Consider the following 26,901-nt stretch of genomic DNA (forward strand, 5'->3'; position numbering starts at 1 on the left):
CTCCAGAGCAAGGGTTCCTAGAGCTGCACATGTTCTTGGGTAGAGCCCACCAGACCCAGACTTGCATCACATTAATGTCAGAACTGATACTTCCCCCAAAATGGTGGGTCTGGTTCTGACCATCCCTCTGAGGAGTTAGTGAACTGAATCTGTCCCAGGGATGCTGCCTGGGAGGAGGCCCTATAAATGGCATGTCCATCAGATCTCCCATCTCTCTCATGGTGTCTTCAGCAGAAACCGTATTCTTAGCTGATCAGAAGATATTGAATTTTTGTGTATTTCATACAGGGCATCTTCAGTCATATTAATACCCCTGACCCTACCAGCACCCTCCCATAGCCCCCCTCCCCCGCACACACACTGGAGCCCATATACTCTGTCATCTCTGTTATGGCTCACTGTGTCATGTCAGTGTCCCCAGACGGGTCCATTCACTGAGGTTGAGTCAGCCTATCTAGACTCCCTTGTTTTAGGAAGATCAGCTCTTCTTCACCTAGCAGTAATCAGTTGCCAATATTATTCAGATAAGATTGGGGTCTGCTGTTCATTTTCCCAGTTCTATGCTGGGTTTTTAGAATTATATGAGCAGGTTCCCAGGCGCTTGTAGGGCCCTGTTTCTATATGGTCCTGCACCTCCTCCCTGGCTCTTAAAATCTTTTTACCTTCTCTTCCAGGGTGGTCCCTGAGCCTTGGGTGGGTGACGTTTAATAAAGGAGTCCTATCCAAGGACCAGCATTCAGCAGATTCTTGATCTTTACGCTTTGGCGATTTATGACCTTTTGTGTTCCTGGCCCCCTGCTACATGAGGGAGCTTCATTAATGAGAACTGAGCTTCATTAGTGTCCTCTTCCTTACTCCTGTTCTACGTTCCATGAGCCTTAGGTGTAGAAGCTGCATTGCAGATGTGTCACTTCGGCCTGGGTAATTCATAGACAATGTCCATGTGTGACCAGTTGTAGTACTTGGTAACGGTCTCAGACTGGTGCAAAATGAGCTGCTTTGAGGAGCCGGTGACTACGATATTTGTAAATACAAGGATACATATTTTTCACATAGTAAGAAATCACATTAGTCTAGGATTGTGACAGTCTTGGGGTTTTCTCTAAGATCTATGACCTCTCCAGCCATGTGTACTTGGTTATGTTTACAGTACCACACTCAAGTTTCCTCTCATTTAAAGGGCTTTTAGTCCAATTAGGTAGCTGTTGATTGTCCCCAAGATAAAAGTGCCACTATTTCACCAATGTCCTATGTTGTGCTGGCCATTGATGTGATTATTCGGTCTTGAAGCTGGTGTTGGATCATTCTTTGATGTGTTCCCTTGGCACCTTCACAGCGTTCTCCAAAGCTATGAGAGCGAACCTTCAGGGGAAGTGGTTTCAGGGTCAGTTGTAGCTTGCAAATCCTGTGTACAAAGTATGTTCTATCTTCAGCAGTAGGGTCTTGCCTTCAAGTTCTGGGAGGCCATCAAGGGCTGTGGCAATAGCCTGGGTGACCATCTCTCCTCCTCATGGAAAAGGGTCGGCAGTCTCCTATGGGGAATGATGGGCTGGTGCAGCAATGCAAGCTGGGCCATTCCCACAGACTGCCTAGGCTGTGGTCAGCTTGTTGCCCACAGGGCAGAGGGGAGGACGGGATTGATAGTGGGTATGGTGTAGTCAAGATGAGGATGGCATGTGTGTGTGTGTGAGGGGGTTTCTTTACACCCCCATAGCTCCATTGGCTGGTGGGGGTGACAAGTGATAGAATGTGAAACTTGGAGGAGAGCCATAAGCTTCCTTAAAGGAAGCCATAAAGACAAAAAATTCCTCCTGCTGTGCCATAGCCTGGCCTTACCCACTGAGCACTAGAGACTGCAGAGCCAACCTCAAGTACCCCAAAGACACTGATGCCTAACACCTGACACTGAGCAAATTTGACAGCTGTGTTCAGCAGTCTGTATATAAAAATCAGATTGCTCTGCTTAGCATTGCTGATGTCTGTACCTGCAGACAAAACATTGGCCCTTTGCTATGTTCTCCTGAATTAAAGAGGAAATATTCCTTGCTTATTGCAAGTCTGGCTCTGGTTCTTATTTCTTAACTTTAAACTCCGTTCTTTTTCTGTTCTCTCAAATATAACAGCAGGGAGTGGCTGCTCCGCCCCTGGCCACAGCCCTAAGCACTGTTTCTCTTTGCCTCCCTCCAGGGTCTCCAGCACCAGTTTTATACCTCCTGAGGTCCACAGCAGACCCCTCCCCACCCTGCCCAGGCAGAGTTCACAAATGCCCCAATTCCCCAGCCTCATTCCACACTGGCCTTTTTCCACAGACCCATTCCTGTCTGCAAAAACCAGAACAAAACAAAAAATAAAAAAAAAACTCCCCCCCAACCATTACTACATTGTTTATACAGAAAAGCTGAGCCTGGGATCAGCCCTCCCACTTCAGATTAAACCCATTTATCTCTAAAATGCCCTGAAGTCCTGTCTCTAAAGCCAGCTGGTCACATGACTTTATGATTGGGGAAAAAGTCAAAATACCCAGAATGAAAAGCATTATGCCTTCGAAATGGGCTAAGAGATAAGCCATTTCCAAAAGAGGTTGCTATTATTTATCTCATGATATAGAAATATCTGTAATAAAAACTCTTAGGGTTCAGATTTGCAGCAGCCCCCTCCCCAACAGGGCCTCACAAAACGTTTTGTAAGCCCCTCAGAATGCAGGAACTGAATTAATGTGCACCCTGGTCTTTGAAGGCAAGATAAGCAGACTCTGTACCTTTTGGTCAAAGACAGCCTGATTCTCCTATGATGATCTTGGAAGCAGAACAGGCTCCTCACTCCAGATCTCTTTTGCCCTCATAAGTTTGACAATGTATAAGATAGACTCCTTACCCCATAACCCAGATCCTGGCTGATGGAAGGGGGTGGTTTTAACAGGAGTTGTTCTGATAAGCCCTGGGCTCCCTCTCTCCTGCCTAACTTAAAAAAAAAAATCTTCCTGCCTTCTGCATGCCCCAAAGACCCCACCCCCTATAAAGACTGCCAGCCCACAACCTGTAGGCTGACAACTTCCCTATCCCGAAGGGAATTGTCCAGTGTGCTTTTCCTCTGCCAATAAACTCAATCCTACTGGTGTTTTGTCTGTGTCCTGGTGCTTTCTCCAGATTGACCCAATTCATCTATCAAAAACAACTAATGACCTGCTCTATCTTGTCACAATAATGGATGATTAAAAAAAAAAAGACTGATGCAGATACAAAATGAGTTCTAAGTTTATTGACAATAATTACCTAATTGGAACAAACATTTTAAAAGACATTTCTTCCCTCTCTTCTGAGGCTTTGCTGCTTTCTCCACAATGGTTCTTTCTGAGAACCTGGGCTGGGAGAAGGAAAAACAGTCAGAGGAACCTAGGAAGTTAATTCCCACACCCCAGGCCATAATGCTGGGCACCAAGCACTGTTTAGGCCATGTGTTCCAAAGGCAGCTGCTTTTCTATCTACATATAAGGATTTTAAATTCCAGTAAACACGGAACAATGCTGCTATTAGAAACATTTTCTTCCCCCATTCTGCATCCCAGTGAAGGGCCCAGTCCTGTATGTCTGGTGTGGCTCCACATTCCTGCCCACTGCTCCACTGCCTAAGGGCTACAGCTCATGATTCCAGTGCTGCCTGCCACTCCAGCTTTCCCTGATCCATTCCAGTTCATCACAATGCTCCTGCTTCCGAAGACTCTCAGTTTCCTTTTCCTTGTTCTGCTTTAAGCGTTTATGTTGTTTTTATGAAAGACCCAGCAGAGAGTCTTGCTTATGGTTCCCTGTTTGGACTGGAATGGGAAAACTTAATTTTCAGCATTTCCAAGGCAGTGTCATACCTAAGTTATTTTCCTTTCTTTTTTCTACCTGCAACTCTTTCCACTCTACTCCTGACACAGATATGGTGCACATGTTTTCAATCCTAGCGTTCGGCACAGATTTCTGAGTTTGAGGACAGCATGGTCTACATATACTGAGTTTCAGGTCAGTCTGGGCTATATAGTGACACACTGTCTTCACACCAAAAGAGAGTGCAGCGGTTAATGTTAGAAACAGCACTTTCGGCTACTAGGCAAAATCTGAAGTTTTATTCTGACTCTCCCTCAGGAGCAGCTGGAAGTGTTTCCCTGGTGGCTCCACCTGTTCAGTGGTAGAACTGCAGAGCAGGCCCAGCCACGTCCTGTTCTCAGCTTTGACTCCACCCCCCCTTTTGATTTCAGTGAGTCACCATCAGCACATATTGTTTATAATTAAGAACCCTGAATGATGGGCCCACTAAGCCTGCCAGGTTTTCCACACTGACCAACTCTGGAAACGCTATTTATATTCTGTACTGTTGGTGCCCGAGTTTGTAACATGGTTCCAGAGAATTCATCTCCATGACAGAAGGATCTATGTATTAATACGTCTACAGTATATGACACAGCATAAACAGGTAGAGAATATTTACTTAATTACATTTTAGATAACAAAAATTACTATACTGCAGTCCCGATACTTTATACTGCACTACTATACACATTCAATTCCTGCCTGTGATCAACAACCTGAGACTCCTTGGGCAAGCTGCTCAGCACCAGGAAGTAGGCTGATGATGGCTACCTAGTCTCCTTCATTTTTCTGATAGGAAAACGAACTATAAGACAATGGAAACAACTCATTGGCTTACTGTGAGAACAGGCAACATCTTTGGTCAAGAGTCTGCATGCATACAAAGCAAGATCATTTTCAACTGGTGGGATCTAGCCGAGCTGAACTTTGTAGTAATAGGACCTCAGGATGCTTGTTCCAGAGCTTCTGGCTTCCACACCTGCAATGCTCATGCTGTCGCTTTTCACGTGGGTAAATCCACTACAAAGAGAAGGGACACAGAACCATTAATCTTAGATAAAAAGCAAACATTTAAGTAGAGTTTATACATGAAGACAGAGGAGACCTGTACCATCCCAATACCATCCAGCCCACGTTCATCCCTTGTTTACTCTGGGCTTTTATATGAGAACCCAAATCTCATAGCTGGGAAATTACTATCAAATACTTAAGCTCCCTCCTGACAGCAGCTTCCTGAACCAAAATGATTCTATTGTTTTCAGAAATGTCTGGTACATTAGTTGCTTCTAACCAGAATCAACTATCTGTTCCTGGTCAGCCTCTTTGCTCTCCTGACTGAAGGCCATGTGACCAAAACAGCTCCCAGGAACAGTAATTTTCCACAAGGCAATTTATCCCAATATGTATCCACAGTCCCCAGCTATTTAAGAGAACGAGGCAGGGGGATGACTTGAGGCTGGAAGTTCGAGGCCAGCCTGGGAAAGGTAACAAGGCCTTGTTCCAAAAGAAAGAAAACAAATACCACTGCTTGTGCTTTCCCAGGCAAAGGGAATAAAGCATCCAATCTTAATTACCTGGCCCATCTGTGAGATCCCCCAAGCAAATGATAGCAGCTCTTGAGTACTGGAAGTTTATTTTCCTTATTCCACACATAGACACGCAAAGACAGGTCCAACGAAGAGGTGATGACTCGGTTCAGGTCCTTGAAATGAAGTAAGGTGTGGATGTGGACTCCTGATGGTAGAGCATCCTATGGGCAGGGGCGGGGTGCTGTACTTACCACCCACATGGATGTGATGGGCCTCTGATGGTCCTGAAAGGCTACCAGCTGCAGGCCGTGTATGGTGAACAACACCAGCTCTGACCTGGAGGCCAGCAGGATCATCTGGGAGCCGTGGCCCTGCATGAGGTGAGGCATCATGGTGTCCGGCAAGGGGAAACTGGCCAGCTGTTGTGCTTTGGAGAATAACACATAGGTTGCTTCTCAGGCACAGATGTGTGCCTCACCCATGTTGATTTAATGAACTAGCGCCTTTGCAGTCACTGATGCATGCATTCAGATCCCTAAATCCCAATCTTTCAGCAGCAAAATGTTGGCATGATGTCACCCTCTCAGGGGTACACAGTTCTGTGAACTATGCTCATGGAGGGGGAAGAAAAGAAGGAAGACACCTACCATTCCCTGAATGCTTATAAAGGTAGGATAAGAAATAGCCACATGGGAATTATGACACTTGTCAAAAATTATACTGTATGATTGAAGACACTGTCCTTTCTACCTGGAAAAAAAATACTTCACAGAGAATTCATGGTTTTGATTGTGTGTGTGTGTGTGTGTGTGTGTGTTACATGTGTGGGTGTGTGGTGTGTGTGTTTTTGTTAGACCAGGGACATATTACATATCCCATTTCTTGTTATTTGCCAGATACTAGGAAACTCAGAGTAAACTTTACGGTCAAATGATATAAAAGTAATCGAACACAGTGCACAAGAAAACAGGTAGAGGACCACAAAAAAGGCCTGTTAGGGTGATACGGATTTAACCTAAAGAGAGAGTGAGGACAGTGTGGTCTTATTCTCCAATGGGACTAGTAGTTCCTTGGGGTAGAGAGTCCCAGCTTTTACTCATCTTTCTTTGTATCCAGGGCTGAAACAGGGCCTTGGCACAGAAGAGGTAGGAATGGATGCAGGAAGGTAAGTTAGGAGCGGGATTCATGGGTGTGGGGAGAATTAACTATCAGAATCCCAGGGTCACACAGGACCCAACATGTAGTAAGTGCTCCATTACTCAACCAGTGCATGAAATCACAGCAACAAAGCTTACTAGGACACTATGCCTGTCTGTTTCCCTGAGAGGGAAGAGAAAGTGTTCCAAAGAAACTGTGAGAAGCTCATCTTAAAACATCGAACTGCAGGCTGCAGCCAGCACAGGGACCTTACCCAGGATGTTCACTCTATCCCTGGATTTCTTGGTCTTTAACTCAAAGGTAGTGACAACCAGTTGCGTGCCCCTGTCATCTCTGTGCATCACCATCAGTCTGGCTGCCTCATCAGGAGCCCAGCAGGCTCTGGAACTCTGCCTGATGGGGAAGGTGGTGGAGACAGGAGACTTGTCTTCTGACTGGTGTGGCAAGGACTGCGTGTGGAACACCTGAGGAAACATCTCTGTGTGGTCAGAGTGCACTGAGGGAGGGGCTTCTCAGTTTCACTGTCATTCCACTTCTCTTGACTTGCTAGAAAGCTGTGACATGCTTTGTTATGGCTTATAAAATATGTACTTGCTGTGGTGAGCTATTACTTTTGGTGTGTAAACAAACATACCCATGATAACTGAATCCTCCATTCTGTTCCCATTTCTACCTTATATGACCACAACCCTCTATGTTGCAGTTTTAACAATTGAACTAAAATGTTAATCATTTTTTCTTTAAAAATTGTTTCTTTTAACTTCTAAAAAATTTTATTGAGAATTTCATACATGCTTATAAGATTTTTTGATCAAATCCATGCCCACTCCCTCCCCCCCAACTCCTCCCACATCTCCTCATCACTTTTTCCTGACAACTTTGTATACCCTTTCTTCTTTTTGCTATTCTAACACTGCCCCCTCTGAAGAGGTAACCCTAACATCTTTTAAGGATTAGATAAGAGCTCTCAAATACTTTCAACATTTTTGGTCTTTGGAATGGAGGAAGTTGCTAAGAGGCCCAAGGACATTTTGACTTTTAGCCAAGAAACTGGCTACTTTTCTATGGGGGCTCTTTACACTAACAGCCTAGCCAATTCCTACCTCCTCTTAACATACCTCCCCTGAAGAGGTTACCCAACTTGCAGATAGGGAATCGGGATGCAGACCACTCTGGCTTCTTCCATGCAAAACAGGGATGCAGGGTGAGCCAGGTGGAGAACCCCTTCTGTGTGTCTATCTAAGAGACTCCCAAATTGCATATATCTTATCTGTAGGGGGAAAAGAAAGTCCTTGACTGGTGAATAGGAGATGTAAAGGAGAAATAAAGGCAAGAGTAATTAGCATTATAAGTTCTAGACAGGGAACTACATAAATAGATTTTCAAAACATTTATTTTAGCCAAGGAACTGGCTACTTTTCTTGGGGGTCTTTTTTACTTTAACTGCCTAGTCAATTCCCACCTCCTATTCTTATCACACCATCCTCTGAAGAGGCTACTCAAATTGCTGATAGGGAATCAAGTCATAGACTGCTCTGGCTTCTTCCATGCTGAAAAGGGATGCAGGGGGAGGAAATTGTGGTACCCCCTCACTGGGTCCATCCAAAAGATTCCCAAATCATATAACAAAATGTCATTGGGGCTCTTAGCAACATACTGTGTTCCAAAGGCCAAAAACGTCAAAAGTATTTGGGAGCTTGTATCTAATTCTTAAAAGATTTTAGGGTTACCTCTTCAGAGGGGGGAAGGAAAAAACAAAAAATGATGCACCAGAAAACCAGAGGTCCAGCCCATTGCTCCCTGGTTGGAGAAAGGAGGCAGAAGAGCCATCCAAAGGTAAGCCACCCAAAGGTGCAGAGGGTGTAAGGGATCTTACCCTCAGGATAAGTCCACAGTCCTCACACCTAGTTAGATTTAGGCTTTGATGAGATCATGATTCCCTCAGAGGATGGGTCAGCACTGGAAAGGAACCCATTTTGTCACTGTATGACTTAGAGAGCAGTGTCCAGGCACCACAGTGTACAAGGAAACCTAAAATGGGACCACCTTTGCGTCCTGCGAGCTGACAAAAGCATACAAGTTGGAAAGCCTGAATTTCAGCTACAATACAACACCAGGGGGTAAGAACGCGTGAAAGCAGAGAGATCAGGAAAGCCAGATACTAAGCTAGAAAATGCTGGTGGCAGGACGCTCAGCCCAGGCACTGAAGTGATGCAGAGCAAGGTTCAGCTGACAAATTTATGGTTAGAATGATGACACAGCCAGCAAGAACCTCTTGCTTTGCGTCCTGATAAAACTTCCTCAGTTCTGTTTGAGATGGATACTTCTGCAATGACTTTCAAACGGGATAGTGTTTAAATCATATTCTTTTTCTAAATTTATAATATTTTACCTGGTTTAAACACTTTACTGATAGCCAATCAATATTAAAGTTGTCTTCTCACTGTAATCCCATGTCTGAAGTTTAAAAGATATGTGCTACTTCCCTTCCGGGTCTAGATTTTGAGGCTTGAGCCCACTGGACAAAACTGCAGCCTTAATAAAATACCTGCTTCCTGTAGGGTGTCCTGCTGGATCTTTCCTGCAATAGACACAGACAAAGACTAGGCGCAGGGGTCAACTGAACTCTGGGATTTGATACCCTGAGGTCTGAGGTCAGCAGGTGAATCAATCACTGGCGCCACCTATAGGCCACTGGCTGCTGTAGAGTCTGAGAACTCTCAACTTCCAGCAAATGCTTGCTATCCATAACTTCCCCCTAGCAAGGTGATGAATAACTTTGGCTTATCTGGAAAGTACAAAGACAAGTCCTCTGCCTACACAGAGCTCAGTGCTATCTGTAGTTGCTTCCCAGGCTCCTAATTAAGTTGGAAGATGCCTCTCAGCTATAACACTAGCCACTCCAAAGAGTACAATCTAGGACACTTTCAAGGGGGTGGGAAAACTTGGGCAACCCACAGACTGTAAGTCCATGTGCGGCCATCAGAGAGCCCTGGATATGAAGAAGTGAAGCTACTACAGGGAAGACAGCTCTGGGGAACATTGCACACTTGGCCCACAAACTCAACGCCAGCCCAGACCACAGGGAAGACAAGTGTCAACACATTCACCTGACACCCTGCCATGCATGAAGCTGGCAGCATTCACATTTTGACGACCCAGAAAGCACCTGCTCTCACATCTCATCTTTTATCTTTCCTCTCATACACTCTTCTTTATATAATAACACTTTTGTAGTACTGTCGCTTTTACTAAAAAATTAAATACAGTACTAATTTTTATTCCCCTTCATCCATCCAATTTTGCTTATATACTCTGGTCATTGTTGGACTTCTGCTTTTTCTTTTTAAAACTAATTTTTATCTTTGCTCTGTTTCCTTATTTTCATTTTTCTGCTCTTATCAGTATTTTCACTTTTATCTTATTGGGTGGTTATATTAGTTACTTTTCTGTGGCTGTGACAGAAACACCATGACCAAGGGAACTTATAAAAGAAGAGTTTATTTGAGCTTATGGTTCCAAAGGGGCAAGAGTCCATCATGGCAGGGAAGCATGACGGCAGAGGTGGCTGGAGAAGGAGCGATAGAGGAACTGGAGATTGGGCAAGGCTTAAGAACTCTCTAGGCCCACTCTCAGTGCCATGCTTCCTCCAGCATGGCCGCACCTCCTAAAATTCCCCCCAAACAGCACCACCAACTGGGGACAAAATATCCAAATACTTGAAGTCTATAGGGGTCATTCTCATTCAAGTCACCACAGTTGTTTTGTGTGTTTGGGTGTTTTATTTTTTTAAGACAGGGTCTTATGTAGCCCAGTCTGGTCTGAATCACCATGCATCTGAGGATGACTCTGAACGCCTGGCTCATTGGTTTGCTTTTTAAAAAATAGCACTTATGGAGGGATAGTATTGTAATGGCCCCAAATAGAGTCCCCAAACTGTAATAGCCAAAGTAACTTAATTTTCTTCATTTTGTATAAAGCAGCCACTTTAAACTTCAAAAGCCAGAAAAACGGCCAGCTTCAAGGTTGAGTCTGAACTTAGTTGCTTCCCCTTAGAAGAGTGCTTTGTTTGGAGTAGCTGACCTTGGTCACCTCCCAGACACTGCAGCTGTGCTTCTTTCCTAGCCAAGAAGCCTCAATAACAATAGTAATCAGAAAGTTCCTTACTGTCAAGGTCTCTATACATCTGTCAAAAGAAGGACTAACTAACCCAAGCTTGTTTTGGCTTCTGTAGTTTGCTTATCTGCTAACTTGGGCTGTCCTGACCATACTCAGGACCACACAGGTGAGGGATGAAATTCTTATGGTATTTGTGGGCTTTTGCCTTTATAAGCTAGTTTCACCCAGCCCTTGGGCATGGGTCCTGAATCTGACAAGGGACCACAGAGAGCTATAGCCCTAATAAATCTGACCAATTAAAATCTGCATTGGGTCTGGTGGTCTTTTCCAGGGGGTCTCAAACTCCATAACAGTATATAGAAAATAATTTGGGTGGTCTCTCCCTGGAACCTGGGAGTAACTTCTTAAGGCAGCGGTAGAAGTGTCTTTGCTAGTCACCATGGGCCTCTTAGAGCTTAACAAGCAGTTTATAAAAACCCTTAGTTTATGCTAATAGGATGCTGTGTAGCACTTTCCCTCAAGATAATTATTCCATCTGGAGCAGAAGTTCTTTAAGACACAGGATGTTGTAAAGGGAGGTGAAACAGTCCATCCTGCAGAGAAGCTCATTGAGCTAAGGAAGTAAACAACTCAAAGGTTGTAAGAAGTCCCTGAAATTGACCAGATACACTAAACTTCCTCCCCCAAGTATCAGACAAGCTGAACTGCCTAGAAGTGGCTCAGACACCCCACCTGCCTGGAAGAGACACTTTCTAAGCTGTTGAGCTGCTGCAGGTTGCCCAATGAACTCCAGGTTTCCTGCTTTCATGAACTGTCACCATGTTGGGGTGGGCTTTTGGTGATGCAGCTCTCTTTAAGTCACTTCTGCTTCCGCGTACATGTTAGTAAACCCAGTAAAACTCTTTGGTTCACCAAGTTGGATATTGGTGGTATCCTTACTTTGGCCTGTTGTCAGTTCCCTATCTGGAGCAAGTAGACCTTTGTTTGTGGGAGACAGGCTTGAGCCTAAAGCAGAAGTCCTAACGACAGCCATACAGCAGGCGTGACGCAATGGCCTGACCACTAGAGCCATGAGGGACGCCTTGTGATTATCACTCCATTTAGCAAGTCTTAGGGCTGACACTTAAGGCTCGCCACTCCCTAGGCACCACCCCTTAAAATTCCAGGTTTCGGTTTATCTACAGCTTGAAGCACGTGGGCAGAACAACAGACATGGTCACATGATTTACTGAAACCAGGGCCGCCCATATCAGGCATAGTCCTTGTATCCTGTCTGATTGGTCCCAGAACCAGGGCTGCCCATACATGGCATAGTCGTTGCATCCTTGTTTAATTGGTCCAAGAACCTTATATAAGCTGGTAAATTCCTCAATAAAATAGATCTGCGTCGCTGAACCTGGTCTCCTGTGTCTGAATGAGGCTCCGCCGACACAGTCTCCTCACCAGCCCTGGGGTCCGGGATCGGGTGGTGGCATCAATTTCATGGACAGATGGCCATATTTGTTCATATCTTCCCCAGGAATAGATTAACACAAAATATGACAACTCAGGTTTGGTGCACAACAACCAAATACATGATTAGAGGACTGGGATTTGGAGCAGCATCTTATCAATCTGGTAGCAGCCTGACCTCTGTAATTCTATTTATAGAAATGTTCAGAAGAGGCAAATCCAGAGAGACAGAGTAAGATGCCAGTGGCTAGGGAAGGAACAAAATGCATAGTGACTCCTACTAGGAACAGGGTGGTTTTGGTGCTGATGATACCTTCTGAAATTAGAGGTGATGTTTATGAAACAGTGATATACCCAGAGCCACTGACCTATACACTCTGAGAAGTTGAGTTTGAAGTTGGAGATGTAGCTCTGTACTACAACACTTGCCTAATGGGTATGAGACTGAGTTCCATCCCCAGCACTGCAAGAAAAATAAACAAAATGAAAATACATAAAATATCCCTTATGGCTCCCTCCCCCATCTTACATTTATTTAATTTTGTTTTAAAACTTTCTTGCTATTGTGAAATCTTTTTCCTTTGTTTCTTTTTAATTTTTTTTTTTTTGGTCTTTTAGAAGCAGGGTCTATCTGTAGCCCCAGCTGTCCTAGAACTCACTATGTAGACGAGGCTGGCCTTGAACTCACAGATATCTACCTGCCTCTGCCTCCCAAGTGCTGGGACTACAGGCATGCACCACCATGCCAGGCTCTATTTATTTATTTAATATTTTAAAGATGGGCTCTCATATATCCTAGGCTGGCTTTGAACTCTTACTTCAGGCGTGTGTGCCACCACATGGGCTCTATTTATTTATTATTTTAAAGATGGGCTCTCATATATCCTAGGCTGGCTTTGAACTCTTACTTAGATGATGGTGACACTGAACTCCTGGTCCTCCTGCTTCCAGTTCCTAGAGTGCTAAGATTATAGGTATGTTATCACATGCCCAGATAAATGTTTTTCTAATCTTGTGCTCTTTTCTTCTAACATGCTTATTTACTCTTTGTCATAAACAAAACAAAACAAAACTCATTTAACTTTGTTACTCCTCCATGGGTTCCCCTTTCTGTCCCCTTCCTTTACTTAGGATATATGGAGATAGACTGAATGGTCTATTTCTAACTTCACAGCATGTTCTACATTAGTTTTGCCATTTAAGGTCACTGGCGACACGAACATATGATTACTGGGCTGTAAAGTGTCAAGATAAAGGAACACACTTCAGTCTATTCGTACTGCACTTACAGTAGTTTTCTTCTCTCTAGTGGATGCTGGGTACTGAGTTCTCAAGAGCAAGCTGCTCAGTAAGAAAAGATAAAACCAGAAGAGGCTTCCAAACAAACAGATGTGCAAATCACAACACAAAAACACAGGAAACACGACAAAGTAAGGCAGTATCACTCCTCCAAAGATCATAACCCCTCAACTGCTGCAATCAAAACTACTGAACCAGGTAAAATGCCACATGAAGACTTCAGAAGCTCATCAGTAACAAAGCATACAAGCAGATAGGTTTAACTCAGTACCTGCAGAGGCAGATCAGCAACATAGGAGGAAAAAAAAAAAAAAGGAAGAAAAGCCCCCAAATGGAAGAAAAATTCAGCAAGGAAAGTGAGCTTTTTGTAGAAATAAAACCACCTAAATAGACTGTTCTAAGATAACCTGGGCTACACAGCAAGACCCTGTATTTTTTTTTTTTTAAAGAAAGGCTTTGAGGGGATAGAGGTAGTAGGGATCAAACTTAGGATTTCACAAATGCAACTAAGTTCTCTACCATTTTGTTACATTCCCATCCCTGACTCTGATTTTGATCTGAGCTGACAGATTATTTTCTTTGCTTTCCTTTTCTCCTCCTCCTTTGGCACAGGGTCTCACTGTGTATGTAGCCCAGGCTAGTTTCAAACTCAGGACCCTCCTGCCTCAACCAATCAAGGTGTGATGATGCATGCCTATAATCCCATCACTTGAGAAAGACTCCTGATTCTCCTGAATCAAAAATCCAAGGTCATCCTTGGCTAGAAAGCAAATTCAAGATAAGCCTAGGATACCTGAAACCCTGTCTCAGAAAACAGAGAGAGCAACAAAACCTAGCACATGGCCAGCAGTCTACATGCTCCCCCTCTACACCCCTTTAATCACAGTGTGACTCTGCCATCTGCCCAATCTTTGTTAATGAGTTCTCTAAATCTGTCATTTCTTTTTTACAACTTTAAAATTGCTGCTAAAATTTATCTCCATGATCACAGTAACCCACTAGTGTTTCAATGGCCATGTCTAAACCCTGTGGCTCTCTTCACATGGTCTGCTGCTCATCCTGCTAATTCCAGGATGAATTTGAAAATAGAAACATGTAAGGCTGAGGTACAACTATCAGGAATGGATTTCCACTTACTTGTACAAAGGGACCAGGCAGCTGGGCTACAGCCTATGCAACCCCCTGCCCTCACTTAGTCTGAAGCACCTGCTCATCTCAGCATTGCATGAAAGTTCACAGGGTCCATCCGTGGTGACCTGTATTCTAACTCTTCCTTCTAAGCTGCATTGGAATAAATGACTTTAAGGCAGCTCACCACTTTGATTTTTTGTGTCTCCTGTATTAAGGTCTAAGAAAGTTTGTTTTTCAGCTCATTAGAATCACTAAATGATTATTATTAGGATTTTGTTGTTGCTGTTTGGTGATTCTATGCAAGCAACCTAGGCCTCATGTTTGCTAAACAAACCCACTACAACTTAGCTACATCAATAACCTGTTGCAACTAAGCTACATTACTAGCCTCTGCTCAACAAATGTATTACCACTGAGGTACACTGCCAGCCTCTTTTCTCCCATATGTTTTGATACAGTCTCACCAAATTGCCCAGGCTGGCCTGGAAACTATGATTCCATCTCCACCTTCCAAGTAGCTAGGATTACAGGTGTGAGTCACCATGCCTGGCTTACTCATCATTCCTATTTTCAATTCATTAAAAAACTGTTAAGAATGCAGGAGTGGGGCTGGAGAGATGGCTCAGTGGTTAAAAGCACTGACTGCCCTTGCAGAGGACCAGGGTTTCATTCCCCAAACCCACATGGTAGATAGCAACCATCTGTAACTCCAGTTCCAGGGGATCTGATGCCCTCCTCTGGTGTCCATGGCCAATGCATGACACAAGTGTACTTACATACATGCAGGCAAAACTCTCATATACATATAATAAGAAAAATAAATAAAATTTAGGGCTTGGCATCTCTCAGACATACATTCTCTGTGTGTGACCAGTTATGGAACTCCCATGGCTCAGAGACCACAGCAGAAGAGGGGGTGGAAAGATTGTAAGAGCCAGGGTTGGTGCATAAATATAAGGAAATAGAGGCTTACAGGCCTCTGGAAGTTGCTCAACCTGCAGCAATGGTGACAGCATGAATTAAGACCTATGCTGAGTCAATCAGACAAAATCCAGCATAGAACTGGGGAAATGGGCAGCAGGAACTATTGGCAACTGAATACTTCTGGGTGAGAGAGAGCTGATATTCTTTAAGGGAGTGACTCTAGATAGGCTAGACTCCAGTGGATGAACTTGTACAGAGGGACATCTGGGTACAAATGCTTGACTGGAAGGACTTAACATACATATGTATATATGTATGAGACAGAATGCATGAAATCTGGGGGGGAGGGGTCTAAGTATGATTAAATATACATAAAATAACACTTTTGAAAAGAGAATTCAGGAGTGAAGAAAATTTGCATGTATTAGACTACATCACAAGTCGACAGACAAGAAAGCAAGGGTACATGACTGCAAAACCACAGAAAACACACAGCAGGTTCTCACCACAAAGAGGTTACAAAGAAAGGCTGTTCCACACACACACAGCTGAAGGAGAGAGGAGCCTGCATTCCACATGTTGGGTAAGGAGGAATCAGAATAGCAGAGGGCACCTGGTTCTACCCACCACAGTGGCCCAGACCCTGAGAAGTAGTTAGGCCCTTAGAGGCTCCTGAGAGCCAGTTTACTTACCAGCAGGAAGGTTCCGTCTGGATGGTCACAGGCCTCCATGGCAGAAGAGGAGGTTGGCAAGCAGAAGGAGGCCTGTTCACACCCAGTCTCTGCTTTCCACACAATGATCAATCCCTGTGTGTCCACAGTAACAACCAGCTGCAGCTGAGGATAGGCCACCAAACTTACCAGAGGAGCAGGTTGCACAGGGCTGGACCAGATCTCTGTGCCCTGGGAACAACAAAAGTAACATAACAAACACAAGGGTCTATTTATTCCATAAATATATATTACTTTCATCAACATTATGCCTGTGCCTACTCTACGCCAGGCTCCATAGCACACACAAAGCACAGAGGTGAAAAGACATTATCCATCTGTAATGGCTAATACTACTTTTTTTCCTTTTCTTGGAGGGGGTCCTCCCTGTAGCTCCAGTGGGTTAATAGCACTGTCTGGTCTTGCAGAAGACCCAAATTCAGTTCCTAGCACCCATAGGGTGGCTAACAACTATCCATAACTCTAGTTCTAGGGGATTCAACGACCAATTCTGGCCTCCACAGGCACTGCATGACATGGATACACTTACATACAGACCGGCAAAACACTCACATACATAAAATAAAAATAAATTTTAAAAAAGATATGGGTCTTTGGAAGACATTGGATCCAAACCATGATACTAGAGAAGTAAAATGAAGGGCATTTACCACCAGTAGCCTCTCATTATAAGAAATGCTTAAAAGAGGGCTTGAAGAGTTGGCTCTGTGGTTAAGACATTTGCTGTGCAATCATGAGAACTGGAGTTTGGATCCTAGTACCCAAGTAGCAACATAGGCATGCTGTAAACACCTGAAGCTCCAGCCCTGAGGGACCTAATACCTTCTTCAGACTCCCACGAGCATACTGGCACACAGAGACACATACACACATAAATAAATCGTTTTAAAAGTGCTTAAAGAACCCTGTAATTTGGATGTAGAAAGATGAGAATTACTACTATGAAAACATGCAAAATAGGTTGGACATGGTGGCTCATGCCTGTAACCTCAAGGTCATCTAGAGCTGCATAGTAAGTTCCAGCCAGGGCTACATGGCAAAACCCCATATCAAAAAGCCAGAAGAGAAGGAAGAAAAAAAAAGGCAGGGTAAAGGCCAAATCATTAGCATTGGTTCCATTAACTCGAAGGACTAGGAAAAAGGGACAGAGGCTATTCGTTAAATCTTTAATTTAAATTAATTTTCTAAAAGTAAGTTGACTTTTTTAAAGTCAACTCACTTCCTCTCTTGTGCTGGGACTTGAACCCCACACATGCTAGGCAACTGCCTGACATTTTTGTTTTAGGAGTTTTCAATGAACAAAATTATATGAAGAAGCCAGGTGTGAAAGCATATACCTGGAATCAGCACTGGGGCAGCTAAGGCAGGAGAATCCCAAGTTCAAAGCCAGCCCAGGCTATGTAAGAACCTACAAAACAAAAAGACATGGAGGAATTTTTAAATGCATACTGCTACATGAAAAACACCAATCTGGAAAGGCTGCATGCTAATTCCATTTGGGTTACTACAACAAATTGAAGACTGATTTACAAAGCATAGAAATGATGATCTTCCCACATTTCTGGAGCTAAAAATTCCACAACCAAGGCATAGGCAGGTTCAGTTGTCTGGTGAAGGTTTTCTTTCTGTGTCTTCACGTGGTAGATGGTAGAAGGGAGAGATGTGTGGAAACTCCCCCACTCCCCCCTACTTCCTTTCACGAGGGCATATGAAATTCTACCCTCAACCATCTCCAAATGGCACACACCAAAAACTATGATATTGGGAAATAAGTTTCAACACGACAGTGTCAACGGCATCAACTGAATTTTTTTTTTTTTTTTCGGTCTTTTTGAGACAGGGTCTCCCTGCCCCAGTTGTGCTGGAACTCACTATGTAGACCAGGCTGGCCTTGAACTCACAGAGGTCCACCTGCCTCTGCCTCCCGAGTGCTGGGATTAAAGGCGTGCACCACCACGCCCGGCTCAACTGAATTTTTAAAGAAGAAAATACAGCTGAAGATTTATGAATTAAGGCTGGGAAGCCAGTCTGAATGGCATGAAGGGCTGCTGGCATCTTGAGGCTGTCCCATACTTGAACAATGGAGCATACTAATGCAAGGTCTGGCACACCATGGTCTATGGCAAAACCAGTCCACTGACTACTTTTGTATTGTGGTTTAAAAAAAAGAATATTTAATAGCATGAAGTTTTATTGGAATAAACTACTCTCACTTGTTACACACATCATTTGTGGCTCTGTGTTACAACAGCAGACAGATTCTGGCCTACAAAGTCTACGGTATTTACTAGCCAGTCTTTTAAAGAAAAGGTTTTCTGGCCCTTACAACAAAGCACTTTGTTTTCTTTTGGCAACTAAGGAAAGCCCAGTTCTCGAGTATTTTTTAAATTAATTCATTAGTTAGCTGTTATTGTGTGCATGTGTACACATATACCAGTGGATGCATGTGGAGGTCAGAGGACAACTCGTGGAGTCTATTGTCTCCGTTCATCTTGGCATGGGTTCCAGGGATCTAACCCAATGGTCAGGCTTACTCAGCAAGCACTTTATCCACTGAGTCATTCTGCCACCCCTTCAAGTCTTCTGCCTACCCAAGAGCCTTTGTTATGGCTCTCTTGTGTACTAAGTCCATTTAGAAGGAGCTTGTTACTGGTAAGAGACAGCATCCACTTCCAGCAATGGTGATGAACAGTGGGAGCCGAGCACCCATTTGCTACGAGGTTAATCTTTATGGTACTGGAAATTAAGTCAGGGTTTTGCTTACACTAGGCAAGTCCTCTACCAATGACCTGCACACCAACTCTGATGCTTTTGTTATGCAAATAAAACAAGGCAATAAAGGTCTTAGACAGCAAAGCAGGGCTGGGGATGTAGCTGAATGGGTATAGCACTTGCTGATAAAACATGAAGAAAGCCCTGGGTTCATTCTTCAAGATGTATAAACTACATATGGTGGCCCATGCCCTTGGAAGGTGTAGGCAGGAGGATGAGAAAAAAGATCATCCTCAGTTACATAGTGAGTTCCTGGTCAGCTTGGGATACAGGAGACCCTGTTTCAAAAAAATAAAGGTTGGATGTGGTGGCACGCAGCCTGACAGATCTCTGGGATCGAGGTCAGCCTCATATATACTACATAGCAACTTTCAGACCAACTGGGGCTACAGGGAGACCTTGCCTCAAAACAAATAAAAACCCAAACAAAACAAAAACAACAAGAGTGAAATAATCTTCCAGGCTTTAGAAACAGCTCCCTCATAGGAGAGGTTGGAGTGTATGTACATGTGGCCCGGGAATAATCCCTGTATTTGTAGGAGACCACATGGTTCAAGTTTCAGAGATATCTTCCCTCCCAAATGTAAAGTCAGGATGCTGACAGTGAATATCCTCACTGGGGATAGTGCCCAGTGACAGAAGTCAGTGGAAAAGCACTTGCCTGGCATGTGCAAGGCCAGTACAGAAAGGGACAGGAAAGCAAGTAGATTGGACCACTTTTATGTGGTCCAATCCAGAAATTTTATTATGAAGAAAAAAAGCTGAGTATGGTTCACACCTGTGAGCCCAACACTCAGGACAATGAGGCAGAAGGCACAGGAAGATTTCTGCACGTTCTAGGCTAGCCTGGGCTACAGAATGAGATTCTGTCTTACAAACACCAGCAAAACAAAAAAGTTTTCAGTTTTCAGATTTGTACAAGAACTAACAAAGGTTAAAATTCTAACAGAGCTAGCCCAGTTTGCAGTATATGCACACAGGGGTGACTAAAAGCTGTACATATCTTGGCAAAACTGCTTGGTGGGGCAGTATCAGGTCTAGCATGGAGGATCATGTGGCTGAGTCACTTGCAGTGAAAGTGAGGAATGGTAAAGCAGCTGTCTTCCCAGGCACAGGCCAGAACAGCCCCCACCACCACAGACAAAGTCAGGTTGCAAGAGAAAGCAAGGAAGCACTGGTCACTCTCCAGTTTCAGAAGTCCTCCAGGCTTGTTACCAATGTGACCCACTGGTGATGGCTGCTTGCAGAGCTGGGATTCATCTGCTCCCACTCCCCACCTCAGAAGTCCTCTTAGGTGATTATATCAAGGACACAGTAAGGACCCTTGCCTTTTCTCCCCAGGGGCCAGCTCACCTCATGCAGATCCCAGGCACGCACGGTACAGTCTGATGACACAGTGCACACCACAGACTTCGCCCCTCCATCAAAGCGGTACTCATTTGGTGAGACGTAGGCCAGCTGATCTATTTGTCCTGGAAGAGAACATAGGCATGGATGGACTGAGATCTGAATATGCAACTTACAGTTCCGTGGCAGCAGGTGGGCACTTCTGAGAGCAGAACCCAGTTATAATGACAAAGCCCCAGCTCCTCTTAAGTTTTCAGACTGCTCTAAAAAAAAGAGGTTAATGGCTCATTCCTTCCTCCCATGACATAGTACAAACGGAATAGTATCCAACCAGGCCTTTATTCATCAAGCAACATTTGCCAAGCCACTGGCTGAGATGCCAAGTCCCCTAAGTAGAGAGGGCGGGCAGTGGGAATGGATGCAGCTACTACATTGCTCCCATCATACCTGTGTGCCCAGAAATAGCTTTGCAGACAAAGTCCTGTGGTCGCCCGGATTCCACACGGAACTCCAACTCAGACCGGCATAAATAGTACTGTTTCCATGTCTGTGTGCCCAGGACCACTGAGGGGGGTTTGCAGGGGGCCCAGCGTCTCAGGCACAGCTGCCTAGGAAACAGAACCACAGGCTGAGGCAGGATACAGCAGTCATAGATTTTGAACCCAGTAGACTTAGCTTTGAAACGCAGGACAACTCACTGTCCCTATCTAGGCATCAACTTCCTCCTTTGTAAAATAGGGATAATAACTACAGTGTGCTTTTTTAACGTATCTTCATAGCAACTCTATGAAGAAGGTCTCATTGCCATTCTGTACTTGAGGACACACTGGAACTACATTCAAGAGCCTACCTTGGCAAGCTGCCTATCATTTCACTGTCTCAGCCCTTTGTATATACTGTTGCTGTAATATTGGGGCACATACAAGGCCATATTTTCTTGCTAGACTATTATCAATACATAACATACTTCAGTACCTGTAGTGGCATGCTTGGCCTCCAAGTCTATTCTGTCTGGTATTAGTAGCCATTTAGCTCTGTTTTCATTAATATTTGCATAATATATCTTTCCCCACTATTCTGTCAAAAATGTCTTTTTAAAAATTTTACTTTTTATGTGTGTTCTGCCTGCATGTATATAAGTGCACCTGTATCCTGCAAATTGCCCATGGATTTCAGAAGATGGTATCAGAAACCCTGGAACTGGAGTTACAGATGGCTATGAGCCCTCATGTGGGTGCTGGGAACTGAACCCAGGTCCTCTGCAAGTGAAGCCAGTGCTCTTAATCACTGAGCCATTTCTGCAGCCCCATATCTATGTCTCTTAATCTAAAGTGTGTCTCCAGGATGGGGCATAGCTATAGTACAATGGTAGCCAAGCATGCACAGTGGTACTGGGTTTGATCTCCAAACCTACTAACAAAAAACAAAGGAGGGAAAAAAACATATCTCATGTAGACAACATTAAGGTTGGGCCATTTTACTTTACCAATTCTGTCAATCTTTGCCTTTTCATTGGACTGTGCAATTCATAGTTTTTATAATTTACTATTTTCTGATGCCTTTTCTCTTCCATTCCTTCATTACCATTATGTTTCATGTTCAGTATTTTCTAGTGTACTACTTCAATTGCTTTATCATTTCTCCCATCACATTTTTTTTTTTTTTTTTTAGTTTTCAGTGGTTGCCTTAAGAATTGTAATTTGTCCCTCCGTGTCTCTGGGCCTGCAGGACCCACAGGCTTCTCTCTAGGAGGTAAGTTGATTGGGCTCTCCGTGCCTTGACTCGCCCAGCCTGGGCCCTGTCCCATTCCTTGTCTTGGCGCCCCAGCCCCTGGGGACCCCAGGGGCCAGGGGGACCACCTCCTGCCCCCATCTTCCTTTGCATCTCTAGGAGGAATGGCCAACAGCTGCCCTAGACCAGCATCTTTCCTGGGCCTGGCTCCCAGTCCAGTCCAACCCCTAAATTCCTGAGCCCAAAATCTATCCTTGAGGGATGCAGACCTTAGGAGAAAGCCTGAAAGCATCTGATCCTCATATGACTTGGGCCTCGGTGGAAAATCCTAAAGAAAAAAGCAATCTGGCAACTTCAATATAAAATTAAAAGAGAGAGCTGGAAGCTTAGAGGAACCAGCCTTTCATGACCAAAAAGTAAACCACAAAGATACATAAAGTTCACAAAAAGGATCAAACCTAAACTTGAAGGCTTGAGTCTCACACAAAAATCAGAAACTACAGAAGAAATTTATGTCAAAATCACAGAAAGAATAATGACATGAAAAACCAAAATAACATATCCCCACCAAATACCAATAGTCCTCTAGAGGAGTACAATGAGAACCCCCTAGACATAATGCAGGACATAGAACACAAAAGAACAATTATAAAAAAATGATAAAAGAATTCAGTGAATTTAAAGAACACACAAAAAAATCAAAGAACTGAGGGAAGATAGGGATAAACTTCAGAATGAATTCAGAAAAGAGTTAGAAATATTGAAGAATACTCAGGCTGAAATGAAGAAGGAAGTGAAGCACTCAGTAAGCCAATTAGAAATGACAGGAGAAAGCCTCACCAAAGGATAAATGAAACAGAGGATCAAAACTGGAAGATGAAGTGGATGAACTAGACCACTCAAGCAAAGATTATGAAAAATTTAAGAAATTACAAGAATGGAATATGCAGGAATTGTATGACACCATAAAAAGACCAAACTTATGAATCACGGGCATAAAGGAAGGAGAAGAATCCCAAGATAAGGGCATGGACCAGATCCTCAACAGAATTGTGGAAGAAAATTTCCCAAAATTAAAGAAAGAGACACCCCCACACAAATACAGGAAACATATAGAGAACCCAATAGACAGAACCAGAAAAGAAACTCCCCATGACATATCATAGTAAAAGCACTAAATGTACAGAACAAAGAGAGAATACTGAAAGCAGAAAAAGAAAAAAACAAGTCACATATAAAGGAAAACCCATTAGGATTACAGCTGACTTTTCAGTGCAAACTATGAAACCCAGAAGAGCCTGGACCACAGTATTCCTAGTTTTAAATGACACAGATGCCAACCCAGATTATTATACCCAGCGAAAATGTCTATAATAGTCGAAGGGGAAAGAAAAATATTCCATGACATAAATAGGCTGAAGGAATTCATGTCCACAAAACCAGCCCTTCAGCGAGTTCTAGAAGCAAAACAAAGAGCTAAAGAAAGAAATGACTATACCCAAGAGGTTGCGGAGAGAAATTCAATGAAGGTATAACTGTGGAAAAGTACACCTACATCACGAATGCAAATAGGAATAAAAATGACAGGATTCAATACTCATCTTTCATTAATAACTTTAAATATTAATGGACTGAACTCCTCAGTCAAAAGACAAAGACTAGGTGAATGGGTTAAGAAACAAAACCCATATTTTTGTTGTCTGCAAGAAACCCATCTCAATTTCAAGGACAGACACTATCTTAAAGTGAAAGGATGGGAAAAAATATAATAAGCAAACATACTAAGAGCAGGGGTAGCAATTCTAATATCTGACAAAATAGACTTTAAACTAAAACTAATCAGAAGAGATACAGAAGGCCACTTCATTCTGATCAAAGGAACACTAAATCAAGAAGATATTACATCAGGAATACCCAACTTCATAAAAACAATACTACAGGACTTTAAGACCCAGATTAATCCCAGCTCATTAATAGTAGGGGACTTCAATACCCCACTGTCTCAATTAGATAGGTCAACAGGGCAGAGAGTTAACAGAGAGACATCTGAATTAAACAATACCATATATCAAATGGACTTAACAGACATCTATCGAGAATTCCACCCAAGCACCAAAGAACATACTTTCTACGCAGTACCCCATGAAACATTCTCCAAAATCAACCTTATACTGGGGAACAAAACAAACCTCAACAAATATTAAAAGACTGAAACAGTTCCATGCAGTCTATCAGAACACAATGTAATAAACTTTACAATCAATACCGGAAGAAGCCCTAATCACCACATGAACACATGGAGATTAAACAAAACACTCCTGAATGATGAATGGCTCTAAAGAAAAATTGGGAAATTAAGAAAGAAAAGTATTCCTGGAATTAAACAAAAAGGATAATACAACATGACAAAACCTATGGGACAGGCTGAAAACTGTCCTTAGAGGGAAGTTTATAGCTCTAAGTGCCTACATCAAAAAATCAGAAAGATCACAAATAAATGACTTAACATTGCAACTCAAGACACTTGAAACGCAGCAACAAATGAAACCCAAAGCCAGCAGACAAGAAGAAATAACTAAAATCAGTGCAGAAATTAATGAAATTGAATTAAAAAAAAAACAATACAAAGAATCAACAATTCCAAGAGCTGGTTCTTTGAAAAGATAAACAAGATTGACAGACCGCTAGCCCGAATAACCAAAAGAAAGAAAGAGCACCTCCAAATCAACAAAATCAGAGATGAAAGGGGAAGCATCACAACAGACACCAGAAAGGTACAGAACATTATAAAGGAATACTTTTAAAACATATATGCTACTAAATTTGGAAACCTAAAAGAAATGGATGGATATCTAAAGGCATGGGAACCACCAAAACTAAACCAAGAAGAGATTAACAACTTAAACAGATCCATAACACAGAAAGAAATTGAAACCTTCCAAATAAAAAAAAGCCCAGGACCAGATGGATTTATAGCAGAATTAGATCTGTCAGACATTTAAAGAAGATCTAGAGCCAATACTACTTAATTTATTCAAAAAGATAGAAATGGAGGGAGAACTTCCAAATTCCTTCTATGAAGCCAGTATCACTCTAATACCAAAGGCAGGTAAAGATACAACCAAAAAAGAAAACTATAGACCCATATCCTTAATGAACATAGATGCAAAAATTCTCAACAAGATACTTGCAAACCGCATACAGACACACATCGAAAAGATCATCTACGATGATCAAGTTGGCTTTATCCCAGAGATGCAGGGATGGTTCAATATATATAAGGCAATAAATGTCATAAATCATATGAATGGGCTCAAAGACAAGAACCACATGGTCATCTCAATAGATGCAGAGAAGGCCTCTGACAAAATTCAACATGCATTTATGTTCAAAGCCCTAGAGAGAATTGGACTACAGGGAACATACCTCAACATAATTAAAGCCATATATAACAAACCCACAGCCAACATCATTCTAAATGGAGAAAAACTGGAAGCATTCCCATTGAAATCAGGAACCAGACAAGGCTGTCCACTATCTCCCCTTTCTTTAACATAGTGCTTGAAAGTCTTGCAAGAGCAGTAAGACAAGATCAGGAAATTAAAGGAGCAATAATTGGAAAAGAGAAAAGAAGAGATCAAATTATGCCTTTTTGCAGATGATATATTATATCTAAGGGACTCCAAAAATTCCACCCGAAAACTCCTACAAATTATTAACATGTTCAGTAAAGTGGCAGGGCTCCAAAATTAACCTATAAAAGTCTATAGCCTTTCCATACACCAATAACAAGAAATCAGAGAAAGAGCACATGGAAACACTCTCGTTCACAACAGCTTCAAAAAAAATAAAGTATCTCAGAATAAAACTAACCAAAGACATTAAAGAGCTCTACAATGAAAATTTTAAATCATTAAAAAAAGAGATTGAGGAAGACATCAGAAGATGGAAGGACCTCCCATGCTCATGGATTGGAAGAATTAATATTGTGAAAATGACCATCCTACCAAAAGTCATTTTTAGGTTGAATGCAATGTCAATCAAAATCCCCATGACATTGTTCACAAAATTGGAAAACACCATCCTAAGATTCACATGGAAGCACAAAAGACCTCAGATAGCCAAAACAAAAAAAGACCTCAGATAGCCAAAACAACTCTGAGCACTAAGAGCAACACCGGGGGAATTACTATACCAGATTTTAAGCTGTATTACAGAGGTATAGTCATAAAAACAACATGGTACTGGGACAAAAATAGACCCATAGATCAATGGAACAAAAGTGAACACCCAAATATGAGTATATACGATTTCAGCCACCTGATATTTGACAAAGGGGCCAAGAATATTCACTTGAGGAAAGACAGCATGTTCAGCAAACAGTACTGGCAAAACTGGATCTCCACCTGTAGAATAATGAAACTAAACCACTATCTTTCACCCTGCCCAAAAGTCAATTCCAAATGGATCAAAAACCTCAATGTAAAGGCGGAAACTCTGAAACAGAAGAAAAAATTGCAAATACCTACAAGATATAGGTGTAGGAAAAGATTTTCTGAACCGAACATCAATTGCTCAGGAAACAAGGGGAAGAATTAACAAATGGGACCTCATTAAACTAAAAAGCTTCTGTACATCAAAGGAGGCAACCAGGGAAGTGAACAGAGAACCCACAGTATGGGAGAAAATCTTTACCAGCAACATATCTGACAGAGGATTAATATCCAGAATATATAACGAACTCAAAAAACAGAATCAAGACAAGAAGCAACCCAATTAAAAGATGGGCTAAGGAGCTGAACAGAGAGTTCTCAAAAGAAGACGGAAAGATGCATATGAAGCATCTTAAAAGACATTC

The 26,901-nt window shown here is 42.8% G+C and overlaps 1 protein-coding gene across 1 annotated transcript in view; it reads right to left on the reverse strand.

Annotated features, from left to right (window-relative positions):
- Positions 1 to 3,232: 3,232 nt before the first annotated feature.
- Positions 3,233 to 26,901, reverse strand: part of LOC103747186 (F-box/WD repeat-containing protein 12) — a 46,126-nt gene continuing 22,457 nt past the window's right edge. Inside the window, exons 5-13 of the mRNA XM_029554276.1 lie at positions 20,760 to 20,920; positions 20,319 to 20,437; positions 16,151 to 16,364; positions 9,086 to 9,118; positions 6,791 to 7,045; positions 5,631 to 5,806; positions 5,425 to 5,552; positions 4,689 to 4,870; positions 3,233 to 3,363 (exon numbers count right to left, since the gene is read on the reverse strand). Coding sequence (XP_029410136.1) covers positions 4,762 to 4,870; positions 5,425 to 5,552; positions 5,631 to 5,806; positions 6,791 to 7,045; positions 9,086 to 9,118; positions 16,151 to 16,364; positions 20,319 to 20,437; positions 20,760 to 20,920 — 1,195 coding nt within the window. The 3' untranslated portion in view covers positions 3,233 to 3,363; positions 4,689 to 4,761. The remainder of the gene's footprint in view (positions 3,364 to 4,688; positions 4,871 to 5,424; positions 5,553 to 5,630; positions 5,807 to 6,790; positions 7,046 to 9,085; positions 9,119 to 16,150; positions 16,365 to 20,318; positions 20,438 to 20,759; positions 20,921 to 26,901) is intronic.

Source organism: Nannospalax galili, unplaced genomic scaffold, assembly GCF_000622305.1.
Source record: "Nannospalax galili isolate Female #2095 unplaced genomic scaffold, S.galili_v1.0 scaffold891, whole genome shotgun sequence".
Lineage (NCBI taxonomy): Eukaryota > Metazoa > Chordata > Mammalia > Rodentia > Spalacidae > Nannospalax > Nannospalax galili.